This window comes from Pollachius pollachius (assembly GCF_949987615.1).
Source record: "Pollachius pollachius genome assembly, chromosome: 14".
In the NCBI taxonomy this organism is placed as follows: domain Eukaryota; kingdom Metazoa; phylum Chordata; class Actinopteri; order Gadiformes; family Gadidae; genus Pollachius; species Pollachius pollachius.
The window spans coordinates 15,353,819-15,379,949 of record NC_136947.1 but is presented as its reverse complement, the minus strand read 5'-3'; the positions used below and the strand labels follow the sequence as shown (position 1 = coordinate 15,379,949).

Here is a 26,131-nt window from a genome sequence, read left to right as displayed (position 1 = left end):
ATTGTTTCTCACAACAGAAGATAAAATAACATTTTTTTCTTTGGGGTTTCGACAAAGAATCCGCAACAAAACGCTGCACAATGTTTTTCATAGAAATGGCAGAGTCAGACTTAGCAACATTTTAAAGTCCACAGTCATGACCAGGAACAAAAACCTCTCTCTCTCTCTCTGTCCCTTTCCTTATTTGTTTCCCTGCAGGCTTTCTTTATTTCCGTCAGACGGAAAACGTGTTCAAATGTGTCTGTGACTTCTGTGAGTCTGAGGAACAAAAAAAAGCCCTCTTGAGATCTGATAAGATTCCAGCGTTATTGAAAAGCGAGGCCCGGGCACACCAAGCAGACGTGGACTCACACCGGGCCAACATTGTATGGCCGTTGTCCTTCTGTGACCGCACCGACTCGCCTTGTCTCAAGCACTCACCGCAAGCACGTACACACACACACACATGCGCAGGTGGACGCGCAAAGAACACACACATTCAGACACGCACACACACACACACACACAGGCGCACGCGTAAAGAACACACATGCGCGTGCACACACGCAGACAGACATTCACTCACTGTGCACATGCACGTACACACCCCAACGTGTGTGCACACGCACACGCATACACATACATGCACAGACTAACGCTCTCCCTAGAATACACACAGACAAGCACACACACAAATTCAAGCCGACACAAACTGACACAAAGTAATACAAATACACACACACACACACACGTAGCCCCTCAGCACACATTAAACCAACAAACACATATACACACACACACGTACACAGCCCCTTAGCACACATTAAACCCACAAACACGCATAGGCACACACACACACACACACACACACACACACAGCCTCTCAGCACACATTAAACACACACACGCACAGACTGAGTGAGGTTTCAGCCACCCTCGTACTTTACTTTTCTCAGTTGCCAGACAATGAGCACATTGAAAGGCAGTTTCTATGGCGTGACCAGGGCTTTTGTTTGACTGAAAGAACATATGCATTCTACATGCTCCAATTATGGTTTTATCAGATCTCCGTCAAACACACCAATCATGCGCCTGCCTTTGTGCCGTCTCTGGCCGTGTGTACTGTACCATGCGGATATGTGGCTCGCCATATTTGCATGTTTACCCATGGAGGGAGTGTATCGTCTGAGCTGGGCCCAGAGTCCCCACCGCAGGAAGAGACGTTGGCCCTGAGTGGAAAAACAATATGTCACGTCGTCGGCTGCTACTTCAGAGTAACTGATCGCTTTCAAAATGCCCTCACTTTTTCTGACGCTGTTTCGCTTTTAGCACGGTAACGTTAGCAAGGACCAGAGAAGCAAAGAAGGGTCTCAAGTTTCTTAAATCATTTCCACACAAAGCCCTTCTTCGGTTTGAGTGTCGGTACCGCAGAGTCTAAAAGTTATAGGGGGTGTCGAGGAGAGCCATAGCATGTAGCCAATAGCCGACTTTGCAGCTCAAAGGAGGACGAGCGGGCAACAATGGAAAAGACAGTTGGCCATTGGCTCATGCCTCGGTCGTTCTGACCGCTCTGGTGTCCCAGAGCCGTGTCCACAGAGGTGACCTCGACAGATGTCGAAAGAGTGCGTTCCCACACAAGCGTAAAAAACAAATAGGCACTGAGGGAAGGAACAAAGTGGCTAGCTTAAAAAAAGACTGTGTAGTGTATAAACTTTGTTTGTTGTTCCCTCTCCACATTGGAGTCGGACCGAGGTGAACACACAGCGTTAGCGGTGTTTTCTTTTTTTTCTTCTCCAGCTGAGAGACAAATCCTATTAGCGAGCTCATGGGGAGGCTCATCGTTTCCCTTTAGCGGTTGATCCTGTGTTTTCTCTAGCTCGACCTCTGGCACTATCGCAGGCAGACACAAAGGCAGAGCGGGGTCATTGTTGTGAGGCTCAGGGTGGTGTGTTGATTAGGACCTGGGCCTGTAGCTTGAGGGGACCGGCTCCACCAGGTCCACTGTTTACTGATTATGAAGAACACAGCCTCCCAGACCGAAGATGCCCCCATCCAGACTCACAGACAGTGAGACCGACAGAAAGAGAGACAGGCAGACTGGTTTCACGGCTAGGCCGGCTGATATGATGACAGTGGCAAAGAGGAAAACGCTGTTGTAATGCTTTAGGTTGGCTGGAGACTGGGATGGTTATCCAATACGCTGGTATCTCGGTCACTGCTGCGTCATGTGACCCGAGACTGTTCTGAACAAGTCAAAGAAGAGATAAGGATGCATGACACGTCCCTCCGCTTCAAAGCCAGCGACGCCTTGCCAAACAGTCAATTAGATCGATTCAAAAAGGAAATGGCGTTTATAACTTTCATCCCCTCAAATACACAATAGGAGGCCGGCGTCTGGGACGGGGCTGGGCGGAATACCTCTCTCACCGCACAGTGGAATGGGAAGACAAAGGTTGCCATGAATACAAGACTGTAGTTATAGGGCAGGCGCCCATTGTGGTGCTGTTGACTCGAGAAACACCTTCTGCCACAGCCAGACCACTTCAGAGCCACATCACCTGGGGACAATGGGGAGAAGGTGACACGGCGGCGGTTAGCTGTGAGCGTGTGTGTGTGTGTGTGTGTGTGTCTCGATTAATGTGTTTGCTGTCTGCTTATTAGGACCACCAAAGCTGGACACTAAAACAAGAGAAGACGGTTAAGAGTTAGCCCCATAAATTAGCCAATTTTGGGACGCTTTTCTGATGAACTGGCAAACAATCTGAATGTAAACAAATGAACATATTTTTTTGTCATTCGATGCATTGGATTGCAACACACACACACATGCTCTGCTCTCATATCTCACCTGAGCTGTGATTGGCTCATCACCAACGTCATCCTCGCTACACGAAAAGAACTGAGCTGAGCCATAAACACACACACACACACACACACACACACACACAAACACACACACACACAGAAAAGCACAGAACCACACAGAAACACACCCCATTACAACTCTATATCTATGGTCGTTTATTGTACACAGGATAAAGGTCAGCATGAAGGTCGCTGGGAGGGGTCCGAGGGAGACAGGAGGAGACATGTTGCCAGTGGAGTAGGAGTGAGGGCCCCGGTGTAGGGAGAGGCGGAAGTGGGGGAGAGCGAGCGAGAGAGAGAGAGAGAGAGAGAGAGCGAGAGAGAGAGAGAGAGAAGGATGAATGGATATAGGACGAGGAGAAAGATGAGAGAATTATGATATGAAGGGAGCAAGGCTGTGGACCTCCAGCTCATACGCGGACAGACACACACGCACACTTAAAAAGCCTACACACACACACACAAACGTGCGCATGCACACACACCAAAACCCACACGTACACACCTGCACACACACAAGCTCAAGCGCCCACACCCACACGCACACACACACACACACAGGTGGGATACCTGCAGCACAGGTCAGCCAGAGTCTCAAGAACAAGAGGTGGGAATGAGTAACAGCGTTATATGGTGTTGTTAATGATTAACGCGGCCCCTAGACTTGTGCCCTAGCCCCATGCACCTGCAGCCCCCTTTCATTTTTACAGCCATCCTCCCAGGGCCAAAACAAATACCCACAATGCTTATTGGGCACATCGACAATATATAAACCATCTCCCTTGCCCTGTGTCTCTCCTGCTCTTGTTCTATTGCTTCCTCTCTCTCTCTCTCTCTCTCCATATATATATCTGTCTCTCTCTCTCTATCTCTCTCTCTCTCTCTCTCTCTCTCTCTCTCTCTCTTAATCACTCGCTCTAGAGGCCAACAGACCTACAAAAATCTCTATCTGTGGAAATGGTCAAAAGTGTTAAACCGTTTGAACGTTCAAACATGGCAGTTTTTTTTACTGTCAGCTTTTCATGTGGAGTTCGGCATCGCTGTCAAGCTGCTCAGCTGCACCATGTCCATGCATACGCCTACTCTACACTACTCTACTCGGCCCTACTCCACTCTACACGGCCCTACTCCACTCTACACGGCCCTACTCTACTCTACACGGCCCTACTCCACTCTACACGGCCCTACTCTACTATACACGGCCCTAATCTACTCTACACTATCATACTCTTCTCTATCATACTCTAATCTACAATCTCATTATTCTACTTTATGCCTACTCTAATCTATTTTTACTCTCTTCTACTATACTCTGCTATATTCTACTCTACTCTAACCTATGATCTGAATTACTCTCAACCATTGTATTCTATTATACTCTTCTTCAACCTATGATATTATATTCTTCTCTACTCTAATCTACTATAACTCAATTCTACTTGAACCTGTTGTATCCCACACTCTTCCTTATTTAACTCTACTCTCACCTTTTGCATTGTGCCTAACTCTAAGCGGCTCTTCTCTACTCTACTCTATTGGAGTGGTGTTGCTCATTAAAGACGCCCACTGTCCTTCAGGGTCACAGGAATAGGAGTGATATCTGGCTGCACTCCTCCCTGCAGATGGCCTTGTGGCTTCACAAACACACACGCACACAGGCACATGCACACGCACGTGCACACACGCACAGACACAGCCACACAAATACACACACACACGCTTAAGCACACTCTATCCTTGACAGACACCTTCACAAAATCCTGAAGCTGTTGAGACCACCTCCCCCTCAATCCGTGCTCTCCCCTGTATGTCTCTCCTGCCTGTCTCCACACACACACACACACACACACACACACACACACACACACACACACACACACACACACACACACACACACACACACACACACACACACACACACACACACACACACACACACACACACCTCCTGTGGCTCCCCAAATACAAACAGCAAAACTCCAGCTTTGGTGAGGATAACCTCATGGTGACCCATCGGCTACATCTCCTATTGTGCCCCCCCCCCCACTAGAGGTCTTCCCATCTGCACCACCGAGCCCACCATAGATATGCACACACACACACACACACACACACACACACACACACACACACACACATTTACACACACTCTGAACCACATAGGGGTGCAGGGGAGAAGGAAAGAGAGGTAGGTGGGTGAGAGGGAGAGAGAGAGAGAGAGAGAGAGAGGTGGGGGGGCACTGAAGGCAGTGCTTCGCAGCATGGCTGAGCGGAGATGCGTGTGTACAGTGCAAACAGACCCTTGTACCAAAGGAAGCCCACAACGACAGACTTTGAGCAAGCCAGAGCGAGCACGTGGGCTAATGTCTGTTTCTCACACTAAATGGTTTTTTGATAAGGAGAATATCTGGAGATAAGTGTTGTCACTATCCTATCTAAAACAAAACAGAATCCCGCTCGATAAATCTCCTGTGTAATCTAATAGAGGCCCTCGGATGAGCTACTACCGGGCAAACAAACTTTGACTGGATAAAAAAATAGAAAGTGTGAGTGCGAATCTAGGCGGTAGAATTTGGGACACCCTCTGAGCAGACACTTCCGATAAGACCTTTACATTGTACAAATAACTATCACTGCTCAACTCTGGATTACTTTTGGATTTGTTGATTTATGGAGGTAATAGGCGATAGCCCTCCTCTGTTGCCTAGAGACGGAACATAATGTGTGTGTGTGTGTGTGTGTGTGTGTGTGTGTGTGTGTGTGTGTGTGTGTGTGTGTGTGTGTGTGTGTGTGTGTGTGTGTGTGTGTGTGTGTGTGTAAGTTGCTTTGGATGAGAGCATCTACTAATAGACTGAATGTAATGTGTTTTGTCGGCCATCACCAGAGGTAAAACTCCAGTTGAGGGATTACAAGGTCTGGGATTACGGTAATACTGTTATGCATTGCTGGTTATGCACCCCACTGACATCAGACAACACATCTGGTCAGACTGCATCCTGGCCCACGAAGAAAAATAAACCATTTATCTGTCTCCTCTTTCTGTATTGCAGCAGTTTGCTTATTTGATACATTTTATGTTCTTGCATGATTCTTGCCGTTTTTGTGTTGCGCTCACAACACACTTACTGTAAGTCACCTTGGACAAAAGCCTCAGCTTAATAAATGTAGTGTAATGTAATTAAATTCACTCCACAAAAAGTAAAATAATTATACCAATATATTCAATTCAACTTAATCTGTGTCACATATACAATCAATCACAACCAATCTTTTTAACTAAAATATTAGTCAGGATGATTTCCGTCAAATCACCTGGGTGATGGGCTCAACATTCCACCAACCAGCGCCTAGTGGACGCCCAACCACGCAGCCCCCAGGTCCTAGTGCCCGCCCCCCGCCACACAGTGAAGCCCCGGGCTCACGTTCAACACGATGGACGGATGAGCGTTTCAAAAGAACTGTGACCGCCTTGTTTCAGAAAAGCGACATTTCATCGAGTCTACCTTTTCAAGTCAAACACGCATAATAAATATCAGGAAGGAGAGATGGCGGAAGTTATGAAAAGGGGGATGTTTGACTCAGCTAAATCAATACAGATCCTTGCACTAATAACTAACAGTTCTTACATTAGTTAGTCAAAATGATACAGGAAAAAGGAAGAGAACGCACAAAAGAAATCTTCATCTTGTAGACTGCAGGCGTTTGGGTGGGGTTTAGATTGCGGTTTATGTGAGGGGAGCGAGGGCCCACGAGGTCGGAGGGAGGCCCTGAGCCCCCGCCCTGTCCATGTTTTAGCCGTGTCAGTGATCTGAGCGGCCCCTGGGCTGCGAGCAAACAGTGCCCCCCCCCCCCCCCCCCCCCCATGACCCGGGCTCCCCAGGGGTGAGCCCAAAGTAAACTCCGTCAGGCAGACCACCTCCAGCGGAAAACCGCCCCCCCCCCCCTCTCGGCCTCCGAAACCCCCCCGGCCTTCCTCGAGACCTCCCCCCGCCTCGCCCCCTCACCCGGTCCAACGCTACCTCCGCCCCCAGGTATTTCTGTTTTCACACCTACCATTACTCCTCAACAAAACCTTCTCCTGGTGGTCTACAAGGTCTCCCTCCACCAGCGATAAGACCACCCCTCCCACCCCTCCCACCCCCCCGGCCCCCTCCCACCCCTCCCACCCCTCCCACCCCTCCCTCCCCCTGCTCCTTCCCTCCCACCCCTCCCACCCCTCCCACCCCTCCCTCCCCCTGCTCCTTCCCTCCCACCCCTCCCACCCCTCCCACCCCTCCCACCCCCCCCGGCCCCCTCCCACCCCTCCCACCCCTCCCACCCCTCCCTCCCCCTGCTCCTTCCCTCCCCCCGCCGCTTCCTTCCCTCCTGTCCACCCGTCACCCGGGGGCCTGGGTTTCATCCCAACATGGCTCTCTGGCTGACTGGCTGTCTGACTGGCTGGGGACTGGCTGACTGACTGACTGACTGACTGTCTAACTGGTTGGGGACTGGCTTTCTGACTGACTGGCTGACTGACTTACTGACTGAATGACTGACTGGTTGGGGACTGGCTTTCTGACGGACTGACTGTCTAACTGGTTGGGGACTGGCTTTCTGACTGACTGGCTGACTGAATGACTGACTGGTTGGGGACTGGCTTTCTGACTGACTGACTGTCTAACTGGTTGGGGACTGGCTTTCTGACTGACTGGCTGACTGAATGACTGACTGGTTGGGGACTGGCTTTCTGACTGACTGGCTGACTGACGGCTGGGGATGGCACATTGACTACCTGACAGACTGACTGACTGACTGGCTTTCTGACTGACTGACTGTCTGGCTGCATGAATGACTGGGAGGCTGGCCTGACTGACTGACCGGCTGGGTTGGCTGAATGGCGGGGCCGACAGATCTTCTGGCTGGCTAGCTGGCTGACTGACTGGGAGGCTGACTGGCTGGCTGGGAGGCTGGCTGGGAGGCTGGCGTCTCCTGCGGTGGAGACAGCCTATCAGGGCCCTCACGTCATCTGTCTCCCATGGGGTCTGACTGACGGGTCGCTGCGGGAGATTAGCATGCTGCTATCAGGAAGGGGAGGGGGGGACGCCTGTCCTCTGGCGCTCTGGCGCTCTCGCTCTCTCTCTCTCTCTCTCTCTCTCTCTCTCTCTCTCTCTCTCTCTCTCTCTCTCTCTCTCTCTCTCTCTCTCTCTCTCTCTCTCTCTCTCTCTCTCTCTCTCTCTCTCTCTCTCTCTCTCTCTCTCTCTCTCTCTCTCTCTCTCTCTCTCTCTCTCGCTCTCGCTCTCTCACCATAACAGTGGTTGGGAATCAGGGCCTGGTGCAGGCATTTATCTGTCTGGGAGACACTGTTGATCAGCCACAAGGCCTTCAGGGACCGTGTGCCAGACAATGGGGGATGTCAACAATCTTAGGCCATCACAGAGAACACAGTGAGAGTGAGAGCGGGGAGGGGGGGCGGGGGGGATGCGTAGGGAAACGGGGCCACCCAGCGTTAAGAATTTTCCGGCTTGTTTACTCGTGTGTTAAACACCCAATGGGTCACTCTGCCGGCGCGGCCCGCTGGCGGACTGGACAGGACTGGACCCGCATGGAAAAGTGGAGGTGTGCAACCAAGGGCATGACACCCACAGATGCTGTGTTTCCCAGGATGCCTGGCGACCACAGCAACACCTGCTCAAACACACACACACAGCCTTCTGCAGCAGTCACAGCAGTAGTATCGAAATGTGTGTGTGTGTGTGTGTGTGTGTGTTGGTCAGTGTGGCTTTTTGCGCCTGTGTGTGTGCTTATGTGCGCCGACACGCGTGGTTAGTGAGATTCCCCCCCTTCATTGTCAAGTGCTTTGTGTACCTTTAAAAAGCGCTGTATAAATGTAAGAAATTAGTAATATTATTTTTGAGATTTGGAAAAAATGGCCATGGATACGTATGGATTAAGGCTCAATGATTAAAGTTATTATTTCTAACACTTCATCCTCCGCGTACGTCTTCGGTTTGAATTTAATCAGCGTCAGGAAAAAGGAACCAGAGACCTACATCAATGGGATCCCCCGTATAGCTGCAGGCCTGTGAACAGACTCTCCCAGATGCTGCAGGGCTGGTAAACTCTCAGGCCCCGCCCGCCACTCCGTCCAGAACACAGAGCTCTGGGGTATTTGTGTACCGGGTATCGATTTGGGGGTACAACCCTTAGCTGCAAAAGCCAGATAACAAAAGTTAAGCATTAACTTTTTTTTTTCTCCAGGGGTCACTATGAGCATGGACAGGACCAACCGACGAAAAAAAAGAAAAAGAAAAAATGTGATGGACTCTGGATTATTGATTTTTCTCTCTCGACAGAAAGGCCTTTGCAGTCAGTATTTCCCTTCCGAGTTCAGATAGGGTGGCAGCATTCCTGTCTACTCCCTTCAAGGTTGCGAGCTAGCCGGCGTAGCCAGGCGCAGGCTAGCACCTGCCAGATGGACGCTTGTTTTATGTCTTTGTAGCGATTTTCCCCTCTCGCACAGCAACTCCTTTCTATCAACTGTTAGGACGAAATAAAAAATAAGGTGAAAGAGTGAAAACACACAACTGTGTTACTAAAAGTCTGTATTTTTGTTGTTGCTGTCTTGGCCATTTTGCCCAAAACAAATGTTTCTTATACAAACCATAATTGTACCAAGAAGGCACTATTTCTCACTTCACCTATGTTGAAACTTTTCCCAAGCTGGTGTTTAGAGTGTGACTAAACGCCATTGCACCACATGCAGCCCGTTTGCTTAGTGTAAGGGGAGTTGTCAGCGAGCTGAATGTTCCTGGGTTTGCACTTGTTGATTAAGTATGTCTGCCCCATTGTTCCAGGTACTCCTGTTGGTGTGAACCTAACCGGGGCTTCACAGAGATAGAGCACAACTGTCTGTGTGCAATGGGTTTCTTCTGTTCGCACAAGCCCCATTGATCAGCTGAGTGATCAATTCACTTAAGGAGAGAGGTCGTCCCTGATGTTATTTGATTATATGTTAGATTAATTTGTGTCTTCTTGAGTTGGTTTGATGAAAACATTTCTGAAGTTAACCTAATGGTTTTTTAAACATGTCTATATTGCAGCGGATTTTATCATAATTTTACAGTTAAAAAACTTATCTGATCAATTATAAATAGACCAAATTATATTAACTATCCAATTATTATTATTATTATTCAAGAACTAATGCATTTTATTCATCATGACTTTTTATTCTAATAATTTACCGTATGTTTTATTTAAATATAGTAATTATAACACCTTTAAAATATCAAATTCTTGAACGGTGCAGAAATATATAATCTCAATAAATCCTAATTCAATAACGGCATCAAAAGCACTCTGCAGTTTACTGCCCAGCCAAAGGTTGCTCCTCCACCGCTTTATAGAATTATTAAGTAAGCAATTATGATAACCTACTGTTTTAAAGATAATAGGATGATAAGGTTCTGCCAAACTCACACTGCAGTTTGCCCTCCGGTTGCTTTTTACTCAACCAAAAATCAATGATCCTTTAACCCGGTATCCTCCTATCCACCGTTATTTATAAACAACATATATCTTTATTCCCTCGCGCATTCCTCTCCAACAGACCTCTGTTTATTTTATTAGATATTTCTGCTGAGTGTATTGGGTTTCAGTCGTCACTGCGCGTTGTAGTGACCCCACTTGGCTATGGCGGGTTTTTTATCAAAGCTCATAAACCTTGAATGACTATATATTGATAAAGGCTGTTTAAAGTGTCATTGGAACGATAACATTTGCACTGTAAATGCGGCCAGCGGGCTCCGTGTGTCTCCACTCTAGCTCACCCAGGGGATGATTAGCGACCACAGCGAAACACAGGCCTTACAGGATGCTTCAATAGGTCAAAGGTCACGACGTCTTTGATTTAGGGGGGTGGATGGTAGGAAACTAATATCTGTTGGCTCATCATACGTATGAAGGTTTGGGTTTGTATTATATTGAAATATAAGACCTATTAACACTAGGACGAGGCGTCAGACACAGGGACAAAGTCTGACCGTAAAATACCTATTTAACTGATGGCTGATAATAAATAACACAGAACCATCTCATTCATGTCTTTCTTTATAGGGTTAGCTTAAGAGGCTAGCGCCGTTGTACGATAACCTCAACAAACGTTTCCTGGGAGGAAGTTATCCCCACAAACAGCTAGGTCTCCTCGTGCGTGGGAGACCGTAGTGCGCCATCGAGCCGTCTCCAGGAAAGCCACCAGGTCCATGCACCGTACACTATTTGAGCCTTCATTGCTTTTTATTTGTGTCAGTATTAAAAGAACACTGGGCTATTTGTGTTGGCCATAAATAACTCACCATTCGTGGAGGGGGTGACTGAGCACTGACACTTTGCCCCCGGTTCAATATCAATAAAGCAATATGAACGTCAGGAGCCTATATGCCGGGCAGAGGAAAGAGAGAGGGAATGACTTTATGGCTTTACCGTGGAGGTGGGGCGCCGGTCCCAGGTACGGCCAGTCACCTATACACACACCTAGGACACGCACACACCTCATGCTAGTCCCCTTCCCTCTGCCTCTCTCAGGTCCTAAAAGGAAACTTTCCAGACAGCTTCTCAGTGTACTTTGGCCGGCGTCTGGTCATAAAGACAGGTGTAAATACAGAGATCCACGGGCTGCATAACAGGAGGGACCTTCAGACGCGCCACAATCAATAGCTCCAGCATGGCAGCGCACCAGCACACAAACAGCCAAGACTTTCCACTGGCGCGGAGAAACAAAAGGTTCCTCTTTTGTCGCTGCTCGTTTCTGTAGGGGGTCAGCGGGGCAGAGGAACGAATTGGTCGTGTTCCCCACAGGAGCGCACTGAATGGAGGCCGCCTGAAGTGGTGTTCCTGTGTCACGCCGGTGGCTGCCACGTGGCCCCCCCGTTTCAAACTGAAAGCATTACCTGAGAGCTTTATGGCTTCAACATGGCAGTTACAACAGCACAATTACCATATTACTTCCTTATGCAGTGCCCCGTATCAGTTCATCGGCCTTGCACTATTGCTGTTTACGAGCCGATTCAATTTATATAAAAACAACTCGCACACCAGGAGGATATGGCTGAGATTAGAACAAATTCAAGTCTCGTCGTTGATACATTTTTTTTGTTAAGACTTAATAAGAAGCGCGAGGATTTCTTGGTGACCGAGTGGTTAGATCCTTACAGCCATTGTATGCACTGCCACCTTGTGCTATGCTCTGAAACCTGCAGCCTACAACTTCTGCTTCTTTGACTGGTGTTCATCACGGGCTAAATGAATACACTCAGTAGTCTAGGGCCATACTTTAGGGTTCACTCCCCTGGCCAGGCTGAGGGGGGGGATGGGGACAGCAGGCATGAACTCTTTTCCCAAGGAGCCAACTGACTCGACCAGCAGATAGAGACACAAGCCTACATAGCACAACCCCCCCCCCCCCCCCCATGAAGCATTACATTGCCATCCATGCCTGCTACTGTCGGAATGTCCACGCAGCCAATCAGAATGCTCGCACTTATCCCCAGTGACATCACAGCGAGACCTGACAGACGCTCAGAATCATGATCCAGAATAAATCCCCCTCCCCTCAACCCCCCCGGTCCAAACGCTTTCCTTCTCTCTACCTCACCCTCCCCACCCAGAGACATCCGTCTCCATTCACGTCTGCCTGCACCGCGACTGTGCCGGACCAGCCCCCAATTCCCCGCTGTGAGCTTTAAGACCCCCCCATCCCCAACTCGCCCACCCTCTCCCCCCCCCCCCCCCCCCCCCCCTCTCCTGACGTGGGGAGTAACGACCTCTTGGCATCTAGTCAGCAAACACGGCCCCCTAGAAGCGGCAGCGGCAGCAGTGGTGGGGCGGCAGCGTCTCCAGGATCAGGCTCAGAGGCCAAGGGGAGATAGCGGAGTCTCCGGCCATCACTCAGCATGGCAGCCAAGGGCAGGTCTGCAGTCACCAGCCGCCGGTGATGGACGAACCGACCGGGCCCTGCCATCATACACCCCACGCACGCCCCTCTCCATCACGCGCATGCATGCACACAAAGGCACGCACACACAGGCAAGCACGCTTTGACAGGGCAATCCATTGAACCAGTGGATCTTTGGTGACGTCAGCGTCCAGGTTGTATGTGTGGGCGTGGAGTGTGCGAGAGTCAGAAGCCAGAGTTCTTTACTGGTTAGAACTGCTGCGCCCGACTCTGGCTTGGAAGAGGAAAATGATTAATGTCAGAGTCACTTAAGCGAAGCAGACATGTTGTACATAACACTGTGAGGGTCTTTACTTGAGAAGAGAGAGCTCGCTGCAGGCGCAGGCAGAGAGGTAGCGTGTCTGGGAATGGGTCTATGATCTCCGCAGAGCGAAAACAATGACAGCATGATGGATGTCTTGTTAGGAGAGGGTGCATAGTGCCGCTGAACACCAGCCAAGTCCAAAGACATCCATGCTTTCAACGAGCCAGTAAATGAGCTATAGCATTAGAAACAGCCCAGGGTCATCATTTATGCGATGAAGATAGCTTTTGAAACGCCATTTGTGTATTCCACTGCAGGAGCTGCATCCATCTATTTGAATATAGCCCATTCCGCTTCATATTTCTGTTGGGGTGCCTTTACGTGTTTGAACTGTCCCTTTCTCTTTCCGGGTATGTGTTGCAGATTAGCATAGCTGACTCATGGCATGCTGGTGTCGACTCATTATGAGGTGTTAGCATTTTCAATTACCCCCACACCCCCTGCCTACGTGTCACGCTGCCTCCACGCTAGTCAGACGCCCCACAGCAGGGGAAAGGCAACAAAATGTAAATGATCCGCTCGAAAGGGCTGACTGCAGCTGAGCTAAACCAACAATAACAAAAAAGTAACAAGACAATTAGCATTTCAAAAGTGGACCCAGTGAGGGAGGGGAAAAAATAACGAATCCAAAAGGATCAGAAAACAGCGATACAGGTCATTTACCATGGTTATTTTGAACTTTATTTCAGCTATATGGTTGTTTCAAAAGCACTTATCAGCAATACAGAGTGAACAGGGTTTTGTGATACATGTCGGACTGCATACATCAAACATTCATGCCAAACAAAGGAAATACTATTGGAATTCATTTAGTTTTCCAACCAGAACAGACCTCTGTGTTGCAGAGGGAAGGTACAAAATAAGCGTTTCATTAACACCTTGAACAAGACAACACTACCATAAAGCGTATTAGTGCTTCTAGCGTAAAAGTGTCATGGTAATTGGAAATAATAAGAACTCAGACTGCAAAACTCTAGTCAAAAATATACTGAAAAGAAAAGAAAATAGACACCTTGGCTGTGTTCCAAATCTCATATTTTTTCTTTTGACACGTAGTACGTGATGCAGCTACCCTTACAAAGTGTGTACAGTATGCATACAAGTGGGACATACTACAGTGGATTTCACTGATCAGCACGCCAGTAGGGCTAACCATCCATTTTCACGGATTCAGTCGATGAAACGCATCTTCTGCTGCACAGAGCATTGTGGGGCAGAACAGCCAGCAACCATGCTGGCTTGCACACTGCGAAATGCGACCGGATTGGGTACAACATCCTGGTATTTTTGGCATACTGCATTTTCCATACTATGTATGGTACCTATGCACATAACTCCTTAGAAGCCAAGGCCGCTATAGCCTGCGTTCGCAGGATGATCTCCATTCGCCGGTTCCGAAGGCTCATACTGAGCTGGGGAAAAAAAAGGTATTCCGTTTTTTTTCCCCAGTATTAAGTATGCTGCCCAATCTGCTATTCAGACCCTCCAAAAAGACTTCAAACTATCACGTTGACCTCATTTGTATCCTTTGGGTCTTTACTGAAGGACTTATAATATTGAAATAGTGGACATTGTACCCGTGTATAATTCCTCACTTGAATTCCCCAAACTGTCTTTTAAATGTTTCAAAGTTGCTTTTTTTATTTGTTTGAAACATACAGTGGGGCAAAAAAGTATTTAGTCAGCCACCAATTGTGCAAGTTCTCCCACTTAAAAAGACAAGAGAGGCCTGTAATTTTCATCATAGGTAAACCTCAGCTATGAGAGACAAAATGAAAAAAAAAATCCAGAAAATCACATTGTCTGATTTTTTAAGAATTTATTTGCAAATTATGGTGGAAAATAAGTATTTGGTCACCTACAAACCAGCAAGATTTCTGGCTGTCACAGACCTGTAACTTCTTCTTTAAGAGGCTCCTCTGTCCTCCACTTGTTACCTGTATTAATGGCACCTGTTTGAACTCCTTATCAGTATAAAAGACACCTGTCCACAACCTCAAACAGTCACACTCCAAACTCCACTATGACCAAGACCAAAGAGCTGTCAAAGGACACCAGAAACACAATTGTAGACCTGCACCAGGCTGGGAAGTCTGAATCTGCAATAGGTAAGCAGCTTGGTGTGAAGAAATCAACTTTGGGAGCAATTATTAGGAAATGGAATGCATACAAGACCACTGATAATCTCCCTCGATCTGGGGCTCCACGCAAGATCTCACCCTGTGGGGTCAAAATGATCACAAGAACGGTGAACAAAAATCCCAGAACCACACGGGGGGACCTAGTGAATGACCTCCAGAGAGCTGGGACCAAAGTAACAAAGGCTACCATCACTAACACACTACGCCGCCAGGGACTCAAATCCTGCAGTGCCAGACGTGTCCCCCTGCTAAAGCCAGTGCATGTCCGGGCCCGTTTGAAGTTTGCTAGAGAGCATTTGGATGATCCAGAACAGGATTGGGAGAATGTCATATGGTCAGATGAAACCAAAATATAACTTTTTGGTAAAAACTCAACTCGTCGTGTTTGGAGGAGAAAGAATGCTGAGTTGCATCCAAAGAACACCATACCTACAGTGAAGCATGGGGGTGGAAACATCATGCTTTGGGGCTGTTTTTCTGCCAAGGGACCAGGACGTCTGATCCGTGTGACGGAAAGAATGAATGGGGCCATGTATCGTGAGATTTTGAGTGAAAACCTCCTTCCATCAGCAAGGGCACTGAAGATGAAACGTGGCTGGGTCTTTCAGCATGACAATGACCCCAAACACACCGCCCGGGCAACGAAGGAGTGGCTTCTTAAGAAGCATTTCAAGGTCCTGGAGTGGCCTAGCCAGTCTCCAGATCTCAACCCCATAGAAAATCTTTGTTGAAAGTCTGTGTTGCCCAGCAAAGGCCCAAAAACATCACTGCTCTAGAGGAGATCTGCATGGAGGAATGGGCCAAAATACCAGCAGCAGTGTGTGAAAACCTTGTAAAGACTTACAGAAAACGTTTGACCTCTGTCAAGGGCATGTAACAAAGTATTGAGATGACCTTTTGTTATTGACCAAATACTTATTTTCCACCATAATTTGCAAATAAATTCTTTAAAAATCAGACAATGTGATTTTCCAGATTTTCTTTTTTCATTTTGTCTCTCATAGCTGAGGTATACCTATGATGAAAATTACAGGCCTCTCTCATCTTTTTAAGTGGGAGAACTTGCACAATTGGTGGCTGACTAAATACTTTTTTGCCCCACTGTATGTGTGTTGTCCTTTTTATGCTGCCCTCATGGCAAGGTCTCTCTTGAAAAAGAGAAGTGAGACATAACAAATCTTTTTCTGGCATACTAAATAGTATGGGCGTATGAGTATTGGAACACAGGGCTTGTTTGTGTTGACAAATTGCAAGCTGGTTGCCATGACGATTCTACAGAGGCAACTGCCTTTTTAAAGAGATAAAGCAAGCTCTGCAAAACATCCCGCTTTCTTCCAAAATAAAACACGGATGCCAGGATAAAAACAAACTAATAACAAAAATGTGAAGGTGACCAGGTTGCTACTATAATCTGACAAATTAACATGACTTGCAGACTTACAAATATCCATATCAAACAATTTCAACGAAACAGGCAATAACGTTTCTACAGTTGAAGCAGTTTGTAAAAAGCAAAACAAATGACAAAAAACACACCACCCCCAAAAAACAACCAAAACCAACATTGATATCAAAGCAGAATGTTTAGAGAGGTTTTGAGGCTACATTTAAAGTAGGCAGTGACACCTATATGGGGGTAAGGGGGATGCAATACAAAATAATTTACATTTCAGTTTAGTGTTCTAACAGATTGTACGCTATAGCTCAATAAATGCTCTTTGTTTTTCTTCAAAGTAAACTATTTTAAATTATAAAAGGTAATACAAGGTAGAGAGCACCAGTTTCCCATACAATTTGATTTTTTTTGAAGCAAATGGCACAGAGTAATCAATGGTAAATTAGCAATGCTCATAAAGTCACCGTTTCTTCGACAGACAATACCACTTTTATAGTCTCAAAACCGGCTTACATCAATGTGTGCACAAATATACTGACTTTTTTTTTGTGTTTCTCATACAAATGTTTTGCATCGGGGTGCATATTGAAGTCCATCTACGAGGCGCGAGCTATATATTAGACATGAATATTAGCTACGGTAGACATGAAGCAGGAGGGGCTGGAGCTGTGGCCAGGGGCAGCAGGAGCCAGGGGAAGGAGCGTCCTTGGCATGCCGTGACTGCGCTGGTAAAGCCAGGTGTGTGTGTGTGGGTGTGTGTGTGCTAGTCGATGGGACAGCGGGTCATCGGAGAACGACCTCCCATGCGTACAAAATCAAGATGGCCGACGCGGTGAGATGGGGCGATGTCGTGCCCGCGAGCGAGCGACTCCTTCTTTCACAACACCTTTGTCCCTCCTGATGAGAGCGGCCGGTTCCTACCGGTTCCTTAGCGTCGGCGCTGGCACACCGCGGAAAAGGCTGCCTCGACCGCCCCTCGAATCAGACGCTAACTGAACATTGTACGTCGTTACAGAGGTCAACATATAAAAAAAATAAAAATGACGCCGTCTTTCGCCGCACTTGGGGTGGTACACGTTACGTAATTCCTCCATACAGTGATGAAAGCGTCAAGTCCCGGGCATTCTTGTATTCAAGCTTCAGATGCCCACGTGCTTGCATAAGAGATGAACGGTACAATAGAACACGACCCCCCTCGCTCCCCTCCGTCCGAGCGCGGTGGTCTACAGCGGAGGGTCCAGCAGGGTTTAGACAGGCCTATGGGAGGCCTGATCCCCGCCCCTCAGGTCCAGGGCAGGAATGGGGGATGCATAATTAGTGGAACCAAAAGAGAAATCACAGACTGTACAAAATAACGGAGGCTGGGTTTGAATTGGGAATGGGGGAGTGACTGAAAGTAATTCAAGCCAGTATAGTGAGAGGCTTTATCGAGGGAAAACGTTTTTGGGGTAACAGCGACCACTAGGGGCGGCATTTAGAAAAAACACAAGCAGAGAAAAGAAAAAAATCTTCTCTTTGTAACAGCTTTCCAGTGGAACTCATCCGAGGTTTCTTTAAAAAGACCCTTTGAAGTGAGCAGTAAGACATGAGCGGGGGGGGGGGGGGGGGGGGCAGCGAGAGGGATGCAGGACGCGGCGAGCTGGCAGGCTGGAGCGGTAGCAGTGTGTGTGTGTGTGTGGTGGTTTGGGGGGGGGGGGGGGGGGGGGGGGTGAGGAGATGGGCGCTGTGGTTGCTGGGGGGAGGCGGGTGAGCGTCAGTGGAGCCCACAGGGCGGCGGGGGTCCTAGTAGAGGAGGATGCGGCGCTCTATGGCCTTGCGGCAGATGGGACACTCGCTCATGCGGTCGCCACACAGCTGGCAGGTGCCGTGTCCGCACATGAAGATCATGTTCTTCAGCCGGTCCAGGCACACGGGGCACATGGTCTGCACGGGAACCATACCACACGGGCCGTCAGTCAGCTGTGGCTTTCGCTTTTTTAGAGTTAAAGGAAGACCAAAACCCCCTGCTTTCTATAAGCTAGCGTTGATGATGGGCCCTGGCTGACTTCTGGCTGACTTGTTTATGTTTAGGAGAGGGGCTATATTGCTGTTCGACTACGCACGGGTCACTCCCACCAGTACAATCTGATTGGGGGAGGAGGTGCTGTAGCCAGAATGTTTGATTGTTAGCTGGTTAGCCAAAACGGCTGAAAACTCATGCGGCAGCATGTGTTTAACCCATAGAGGGCAACTTCAGTATACATTACTGCTACGTTTTTTAAACCGTAGTGCATCCAAGACCATAGATGTGGACCGGGATCAATCCACAGCACAGTTACGCAAGCCATTACGTCACTCCTCCTCTGGAATACGTCGACATGTCTGGGGTTTGGTTTTCCTCTAACGCCGGGCGAGCGCGGACCACTACGCATGCAGATACTGAGAAGAGAAATGGAGTTGAGTACGTTTGTCCTCACCTGCTCCTTGATGTCCTGGAGCTGCTGCTGGAGCTTCTGCACGTCTGCGTTCACGTTGGTGTTGTCCTTGTCGCGCTGCAGGCCCGGGATGTTTCCGCTGGCTGTGAGGCAGCGGGGGGGGGGGGGGACACAGAGACACACCACCAGCACCACGCCACCACGCGACAAGGGGGAACACGAGGCGCCGTTAATCAGGAGGAAGGGGACGCTGACCTCACCCTCGCCATGAGACGAAGAGCGGGTCAAAGGTCGTCCCTGGGTGGTGACGCTAACCCCGTCATTCGATGTAAGACCACCAGAACGTAAAGCGATGCTTTTGACAAGGTTGGTATTCTATCGTGTGTAGAACGACTTATGTTTGCTGTAGGCCTGGCCTTTTAAAACGTCTAATCCTTTTTTTCTTTCTTGCATAGAACAACGGCACTGATCGATGTGTTCAGAGGCATACCGCTGCAGGTTCAAACCAGGATAAAACAATCCTGTAAGCCTTCAGAAACCGATGAACAGTATTTATTTTTGAAGTTGTGTTCCGCCCCATTTAAAATGGCAGGGGTCATAATGCTGTTGTGTAATAGTTTGGCACAGATTTAGCCAGCCGATGGATTTGTAGCCATGCATAATTAAATGAGTATGAGAAATAACATGACTTTTATTTGTTTTCAGGGATTTAGTGTGGTTCTGAAGGCTTGACTGATGGCCTGCTCGCCGCCCGAGAACAAATTGTACAATATCTGCAGGTTATTCAACAATCATGACGTCGGGGGAGGTTGGCTGCTTACCACGACCATAAAGAAGGCTGAAAAATTATATTTAAATAGCGGTGATAACAGCTTTTAGAAAAGGTGGAAACAAGCATGCATGTCAGTAGTAAACATGCACTCTGAAAGCCTTTGGCAACATTAGCAGAACCTCTTCTGACCTGCCATGCGATAGTTTCACCTGCTTTTTCAGGACTTGACTAGCATGGCCACAACGTGAATCAAGTCATGGCCCATGCTACTGTTGGCATGACGTGGTCAATAGGCGTATAGAATGCATGTTTGCTTTGGTGGAATGAACAGGAACGAGCAAGAGCGCTGGCTGGACTGAGGCCTTGTTGTTCATGCCCAATTGACACCGATTTTTCGGGCTCAATGCTACATATTTATTTGTGCGTGTGCGTCACAGATTCTTCCGTCTGCTGGCGTTTATAATGTATGCGTGTGTGTGTGTGCAAGCGGTACTGGGATAGGCAGGTGGAAAAGAGAGGAGGGCCCAGAGGGCCAGGGCAGCAATGTGATTGGAAGAGGAGAAAGGAGACGGAGTGGGGGTGTGGAGGCAGAGGACCTGGCTCTATAAAGGGACAACGGTCTAAGGGGAAGATGGAGAAATACTTACACCAACTTAGCGCCAGATTGTTGGGCTGGAGCAGATCCTGCGAGCCCCCTGCCATAGAGTTAGTGCTCCCTGCTGAGGATATAACCAGTCACAGTGTTATAGCGGGACCCCCCCTTGCTGGCCAGAAGGCCAGTAGCTACTACTCACTAGAGGGAAAAGCCAGAGCGGCTGTAAACAGCGATCAGAAGCACGAGTTGTATAAGGCGGTCGTTTTCCTAGTGGAGCGGTTCAAATTGAAATGGCCAAATGAATCCATCCGTTGTCCTTTTTTGTGTGGCGCTTAAGAATATGTCGAGATGTCTTTGAATCACCTCTGGGTCGGAGGCTGATCAATCGCTGACTTCAATGAACTGGAATTTTATGTTATGAGGTTTCTTATAGGATGAGGAGAGGAGGTTCACAGTTAATGCTGCCCCTTGCGTGAGTGTATGGATGTGTGTGTGTGGACGTGTGTGTCGTTTTGAAGGCAGTGTGTGTCCGCATTTGTTTGGACTCTATGGGCCTGCAGACCTGGTATATCTGTGTGGATATTAGTGAACCTTAACACCAGTGTCCCCTTTTAACTCAACGTAAAAACGGAGAATACGAAACACAATAGAGGAAGACCAGTATTAAGGTGCTCTTGTGGAGACAGTATGAGTGACAGGACGTGGCGTGGCTCAACTTATACACAAGCACAGATGGGAAACTGGACTGAAACGGATACGCTACGTCTCTATATCCTATGTACCAGTGCACTTTAAGCATCTATCATGGTAGAACTCAAACAGGCCAATGGAATGCAATCATCTATCTAAACATTTCATAGGATGACACCCATTTAAGGAAGGCCATGTAGTCTCAGCAAATGATGGAATTGTGTGGGAAAAATAAATGCACTATACAACAAAAGCAATATATACAAAACAAACATCAACAGTATAACGGCACAAAAAAAACTAAAAAACAAGACTAAAGACAATCATTTGAGCATTGAGTCATGAAAGGATGGAAAGAAAATGAATCAAAAAACAGAAAAGAAGGATAGACTTAAAAGGGAACGTGTGGAAGATTCACTCACTAAGGTCCTCATCCTCCTCATCCTCATCCTCATCATCATCCTCATCCTCATCAGCGGCATCATCCTCCATACCTTTCCCTCCACAGCACATAACGAAGGGGGTACGACGCTCCACCACAGCCCGGCACTGTACGCACTTCTTCATGAGACTAGCACAGTCTGGGGGGGAACCACAGGTAAAGGCGTCAGTACGGGCACAGAGGAACGGAGCCACAGGGGACGGCGAGGAGGCCCGTGGGGGCCGGACCTTCTGACTAGTCAGAGAGGCAGGCTCAATGTAAAGTGAAAGGGAAGTTCGAAACGGAAAACGGAGACTTACTCTCACAAGCGCACATGTGACCACAGGGCTGGAAGAGCACGGCGGCCTTTTTGTCGGAGCAAACGACACACTCCTCAATCTGCAGGGGGGGTTGGGGCAGAGAAGGGGCGGAAGGAAGAACAGCAGCTCAGTAGGGGGGCGGACAGGCGGTCGTTCAGCAGAGTGAGCAGAGCCAACAGAAAGGGAGTGCCTGCTGGCCCCGGGGGTCTAGGCAACGCTGAACGCAGCGTCCCGGTCGGGCCAGGCCAGGGCGGCGATCCACCAGAAAGCACTGAACACAGACCGGGGACCCGGTCTGTGTTCAGTGCTTTCTGGTGGATCGCCGGGCTGGGAGGGGGTACGGATACGGTTACCTTGGTTCTGGACTGGACCTGGTCCTTGCAGATGAGACACTTTTTGACGCGCGGCGAGCACAGGGAGCAGGTGGCGATGTGTCCGCACGGCGCGAACAGCGTGTCGCGCTTCATGTCCGAGCACACCATGCACTCCTCCAGCGACTCCATGTTGCTGTTCAGAGAGGGGCTGCGCGAGCCCACCTGCCCACTGCGACACAGACACACACGCACGCACGCACACGCACGCACACACGCAGGAAACGTGAGAGCCGGAAAGATAATACAGCATGAAATATTACCGGGGAGAGAAGGGGAGAACCGAGCGGAACAATAGAGGAGTGAATATGTGTGAGCAGTAGATGCTGGAAAGAAAAAGGCATAAAAGGACGAAAAGCATAGAAGAAACAGAGCTTTACCGGGAACAAAAGCGGGCTAGGGTAAAAAAAAAAATGGGAAAAATTAATGGAAATCCCTTGAAAAAAAAAAAAGGCAATTTTACTCTCTGATTACTTTCCGATTTCTATATCAGGTATTCCACAGGAAATATGGGAGCATGACAAAACCTGCCCTATGCAGTCGAGTGATCATCACCCCCCACACTCCATGGAGAGCCACGTGATTCAGAGAAAACCTTTCAACACCTGAAAGATCTCATGCGCGCACACACACACACACACACACATACACAGCTACAGCAGCTAGAAGCTCTGGCCTGTCAAACAGAGCTATGGGTGGAAACAGCAAAGTGTACAACCGTTTCCAAGCCCAGCTAGTTTCGTATGCTTTAAGACCTTTTTAAATGTCAGCTGTAAAAATGCTCATTTCGGTTCGCCTATAAAGACAAACAGTCAAAGAAAAGCAAAAAAAAGACCCTAAGCCAAAGCAAAGCCACGCTGCAGATCCAATAAACGCGGTGTTTGTGTGAGAGAAAGCGGGAGCGTGCGTGTGCCTGGCTTAGCAATGACTCTAAACATCGTGGTAAACACTCTGCAGCGGGCTGTTTACCTGCTCTTCTCCTTGTGGCACTTGGCCAAGGCCTTGCAGAGGCTGGGGTCGGGACACAGGTCCAGAGGGGACTGCCCCTTCTTGTTCCGGATGGTCAGGTCGGCGCCGTTGGCCGCCAGGAAGCACGCGATGGACGCTGCACTCTTCTTCTCTGCCCCCTGGGTGCCCAGGCCCATGATCAGCTGCAGGGAAAACACACAGGGAGGGAGGAAGGCTCAGAGGTGGATGCCACGCTGTCCGCAAAAAGGGGAAAATACATAACAAAAATAAAAGATGCGTTTTAATGAGGCAAACTCTTGGACTTTTAAAGAACGAGTGGGTGGCGCTAACAAGCCCAGTCAAGAGATCGCTCTTCAGAACCTCCGACGTCTCGTCCGATGTCAGTCAGGCAGAGGCGCTTTCCGCCCCTCTGTCTAACCTTCACCACCATAGCGTCCCTCCCTCTCTCTTCCGTTCTCCCCTACAGCGTTCATCGTCCTCTGCATCCACGCCCCCCGCGGCTTTCCCACACCGCCAAGCCGCTGGCTAGATTTAGAGCCCGATGTGACAGATCGCCTTCAACCGGCATCTTTTTTACATCTTTGCAGATGGAGCCAGTAGGCCGGCTAATTCAATTCTCCTCCAGCATGCGGGGGAGTGCTACGGGAGAGTGGCCCAGATGCACACGTCTCAATTAGGGCCGCTGACTGTCGGTTCCACTGCTGCCGCAGAGAGGACTCAGTCAGGACAGCCGGGAAGAGAGACAGGCAGAGAGAGCCCAAGAGGATATGAGAGAGGCAGAGAGAGAGAGAGAGGCACAGAGAGAGAGAGAGACCAATAGGATAAGAAAGAGGCAGAGAGGGGTATAGAGAGAGAGAGACCAATAGGATATGAGAGAGAAAGAGAGAGAGGCAAAGGTAGAGAGAGATAGAGCCCAAGAGGATGAAAGCGAGGCATAGGAGAGAGAGAGTGAGAAAGAGAGCAAGATCGAGAGAGAGCCAGAGACAGGCAGAGAGAGGCAGAGAGAGAGGGAGGCAGAGAGAATGAGAGAGTGGAGATAGAATGAGAGAGAGGCAAGGAGAGAGAGGCAGAGAGAGAGACAGAGGGAGACCGATGGGTGTGACAGATAAAAGTCCTGAGTGGAATTAGCCCCACATTCCTGTAGGAAGCTGCAGTGTGTCTGGTTACCATGAAGGAACCCAATCAGTAGCACCCTATCTGCCACCACTGATCACTGGAGAGAGAAGGAGCGGGATCCCATTCAGGACGGTGCTGTGGTGAACGCTGGCTGGCTGTCTGACTGAATCACTGCACTGGGCTGCCGGGTGACTGATGGGGGACTGGGGAGGGGTCTCGTGCAACCTGGGCAGTCAGTCCAGTGATGCGGGAGATGGTGGAGGCTGTCGTCTCGGCAGCCGCGTGTCATCATTTACTCACACTTCACTCAGAAACAGGGCCAAGAGGAGCTCCTCAAACAGGTGACAACACTGATCACCGTCGGGCTCAGAGGCGGCGTGGAAATGATTCTAGACAGGCGGCGGCGGGGTAATGCCGGGGGAATCATGTAGGAAGAAATGAGGTACCTGTGTGGAGGGTACTTGTAGTGATATTTAAGAGGGGCTCTGTTAAAAGCTACAGGCACATTTGTATACTACATGGGATTAGGGCTGGGCGATTAATCGAATTTTGATCGCAATTTCGATTTTAGCGTCAAACGATCACAAAATTAACAAAATCGAGTTTTTCAAATTTTTTTTTTCCTTTTATATATTTTTTTGATTTAATGTTTTATAGAAGGGGCAGAACAGCTGGATACATATCTGTTTATTATTTTAGATTGGAAAATTTTGAGAATTTTTTTAAGGCGAAATTTCAAAGTTCTCAGTTACAAAGTACTTTTTGGGAGAGACATGCTGAATAAATACATCATGTTTTCGAACAAAAAAAAAAGGTTTGAATAATAGTGATTTCAACATTGCCCAAAACAATCGTGATTATGATTTTTCCCATAATCGAGCAGCCCTACATGGGATGACTTCTGGCAGTGTGTTATTAACTATTGAGTGCTATTAATAATGGAAAGGCCTTTTCCAAGGCCAGCATATCAGGTAGGCAGAAAGGATTTGCAGATTCAGAGTTGAATAGATGGTCCGAAATGTCCATATTATCATCATTATTTTATATTTATATGAATGACTATTTATGATTTAGACTTGGCTTCATCCACACTGAATTAGAAGGAAGCCAGCTACATGTCATTAAGGTGCAATTAAGGGTCATGCATGATGCTCAATGGTGCCTGGGGTTTGATCATCTGGGATCGAGATCCAGCAACGTTTTGCTTGACATCACCCTAGTCACAGCACTATCCGGGCCGTACAGTACAGCACCAAACAATGGTTATCCAACATATTGTCACAGGATTAGCGCAAGCAGCAGGCTGGCTACAGGAGAAAACCAAAATGGAGGAGCTAGCGGGGGTTGTCGTGGTACCGTGTTCTTTGAGGGCTCCCAGGGCTCCACCTTGCTGACGTCCTGCATGTCCTGCAGCTGGCGCAGCTGGGACAGGGTGTGGTGGCGCAGGGACTCGTGCAGCGGTGTGTCCCCATCCTTGTCCTGTACGTCCAGCTTGGCCGCCGCACGCACCAGCAGCTGATGACACACACACACGAGAGAGAGAGAGAGAGAGAGAGAGAGAGAGAGAGAGAGAGAGGAGAAAGAGAGAGAGAGAGAGAGAGAGAGAGAGGAGAGAGAGGGAGAGAGAAAGGATGAGAGGAGAGAGAGAGAGAGAGAGAGAGGATAAGGGGGGGAAGAGAGAGAGAGAGATAGAGAGAGAGAAAGAGAGAGAGATAGAGAGAGAGAGAGAGAGAGAGAGAGAGAGAGAGAGAGAGGAGAAAGAGAAAGGATGAGAGGAGAGAGAGGG

General features: G+C 48.6%; 1 protein-coding gene across 3 annotated transcripts in view; it reads right to left on the bottom strand.

Annotated features, from left to right (window-relative positions):
* Nucleotides 1-13,804: 13,804 nt before the first annotated feature.
* The window catches only part of mib1 (MIB E3 ubiquitin protein ligase 1), a 57,662-nt gene continuing 45,335 nt past the window's right edge, over nucleotides 13,805-26,131 (bottom strand). The window contains exons 15-22 of one of the 3 annotated variants that reach the window (XM_079751078.1): nucleotides 25,702-25,860; nucleotides 23,230-23,411; nucleotides 22,243-22,432; nucleotides 21,890-21,968; nucleotides 21,571-21,729; nucleotides 20,511-20,582; nucleotides 19,134-19,234; nucleotides 13,805-18,600 (exon numbers count right to left, since the gene is read on the bottom strand). In XM_079751078.1, coding sequence (XP_079607204.1) covers nucleotides 18,460-18,600; nucleotides 19,134-19,234; nucleotides 20,511-20,582; nucleotides 21,571-21,729; nucleotides 21,890-21,968; nucleotides 22,243-22,432; nucleotides 23,230-23,411; nucleotides 25,702-25,860 — 1,083 coding nt within the window. In that variant the 3' untranslated portion in view covers nucleotides 13,805-18,459. Of the gene's footprint in view, nucleotides 18,601-19,133; nucleotides 20,583-21,570; nucleotides 21,730-21,889; nucleotides 21,969-22,242; nucleotides 22,433-23,229; nucleotides 23,412-25,701; nucleotides 25,861-26,131 lie in introns of those variants that run through there. The other 2 variants (XM_079751079.1, XM_079751080.1) reach the window with 2 other exon arrangements.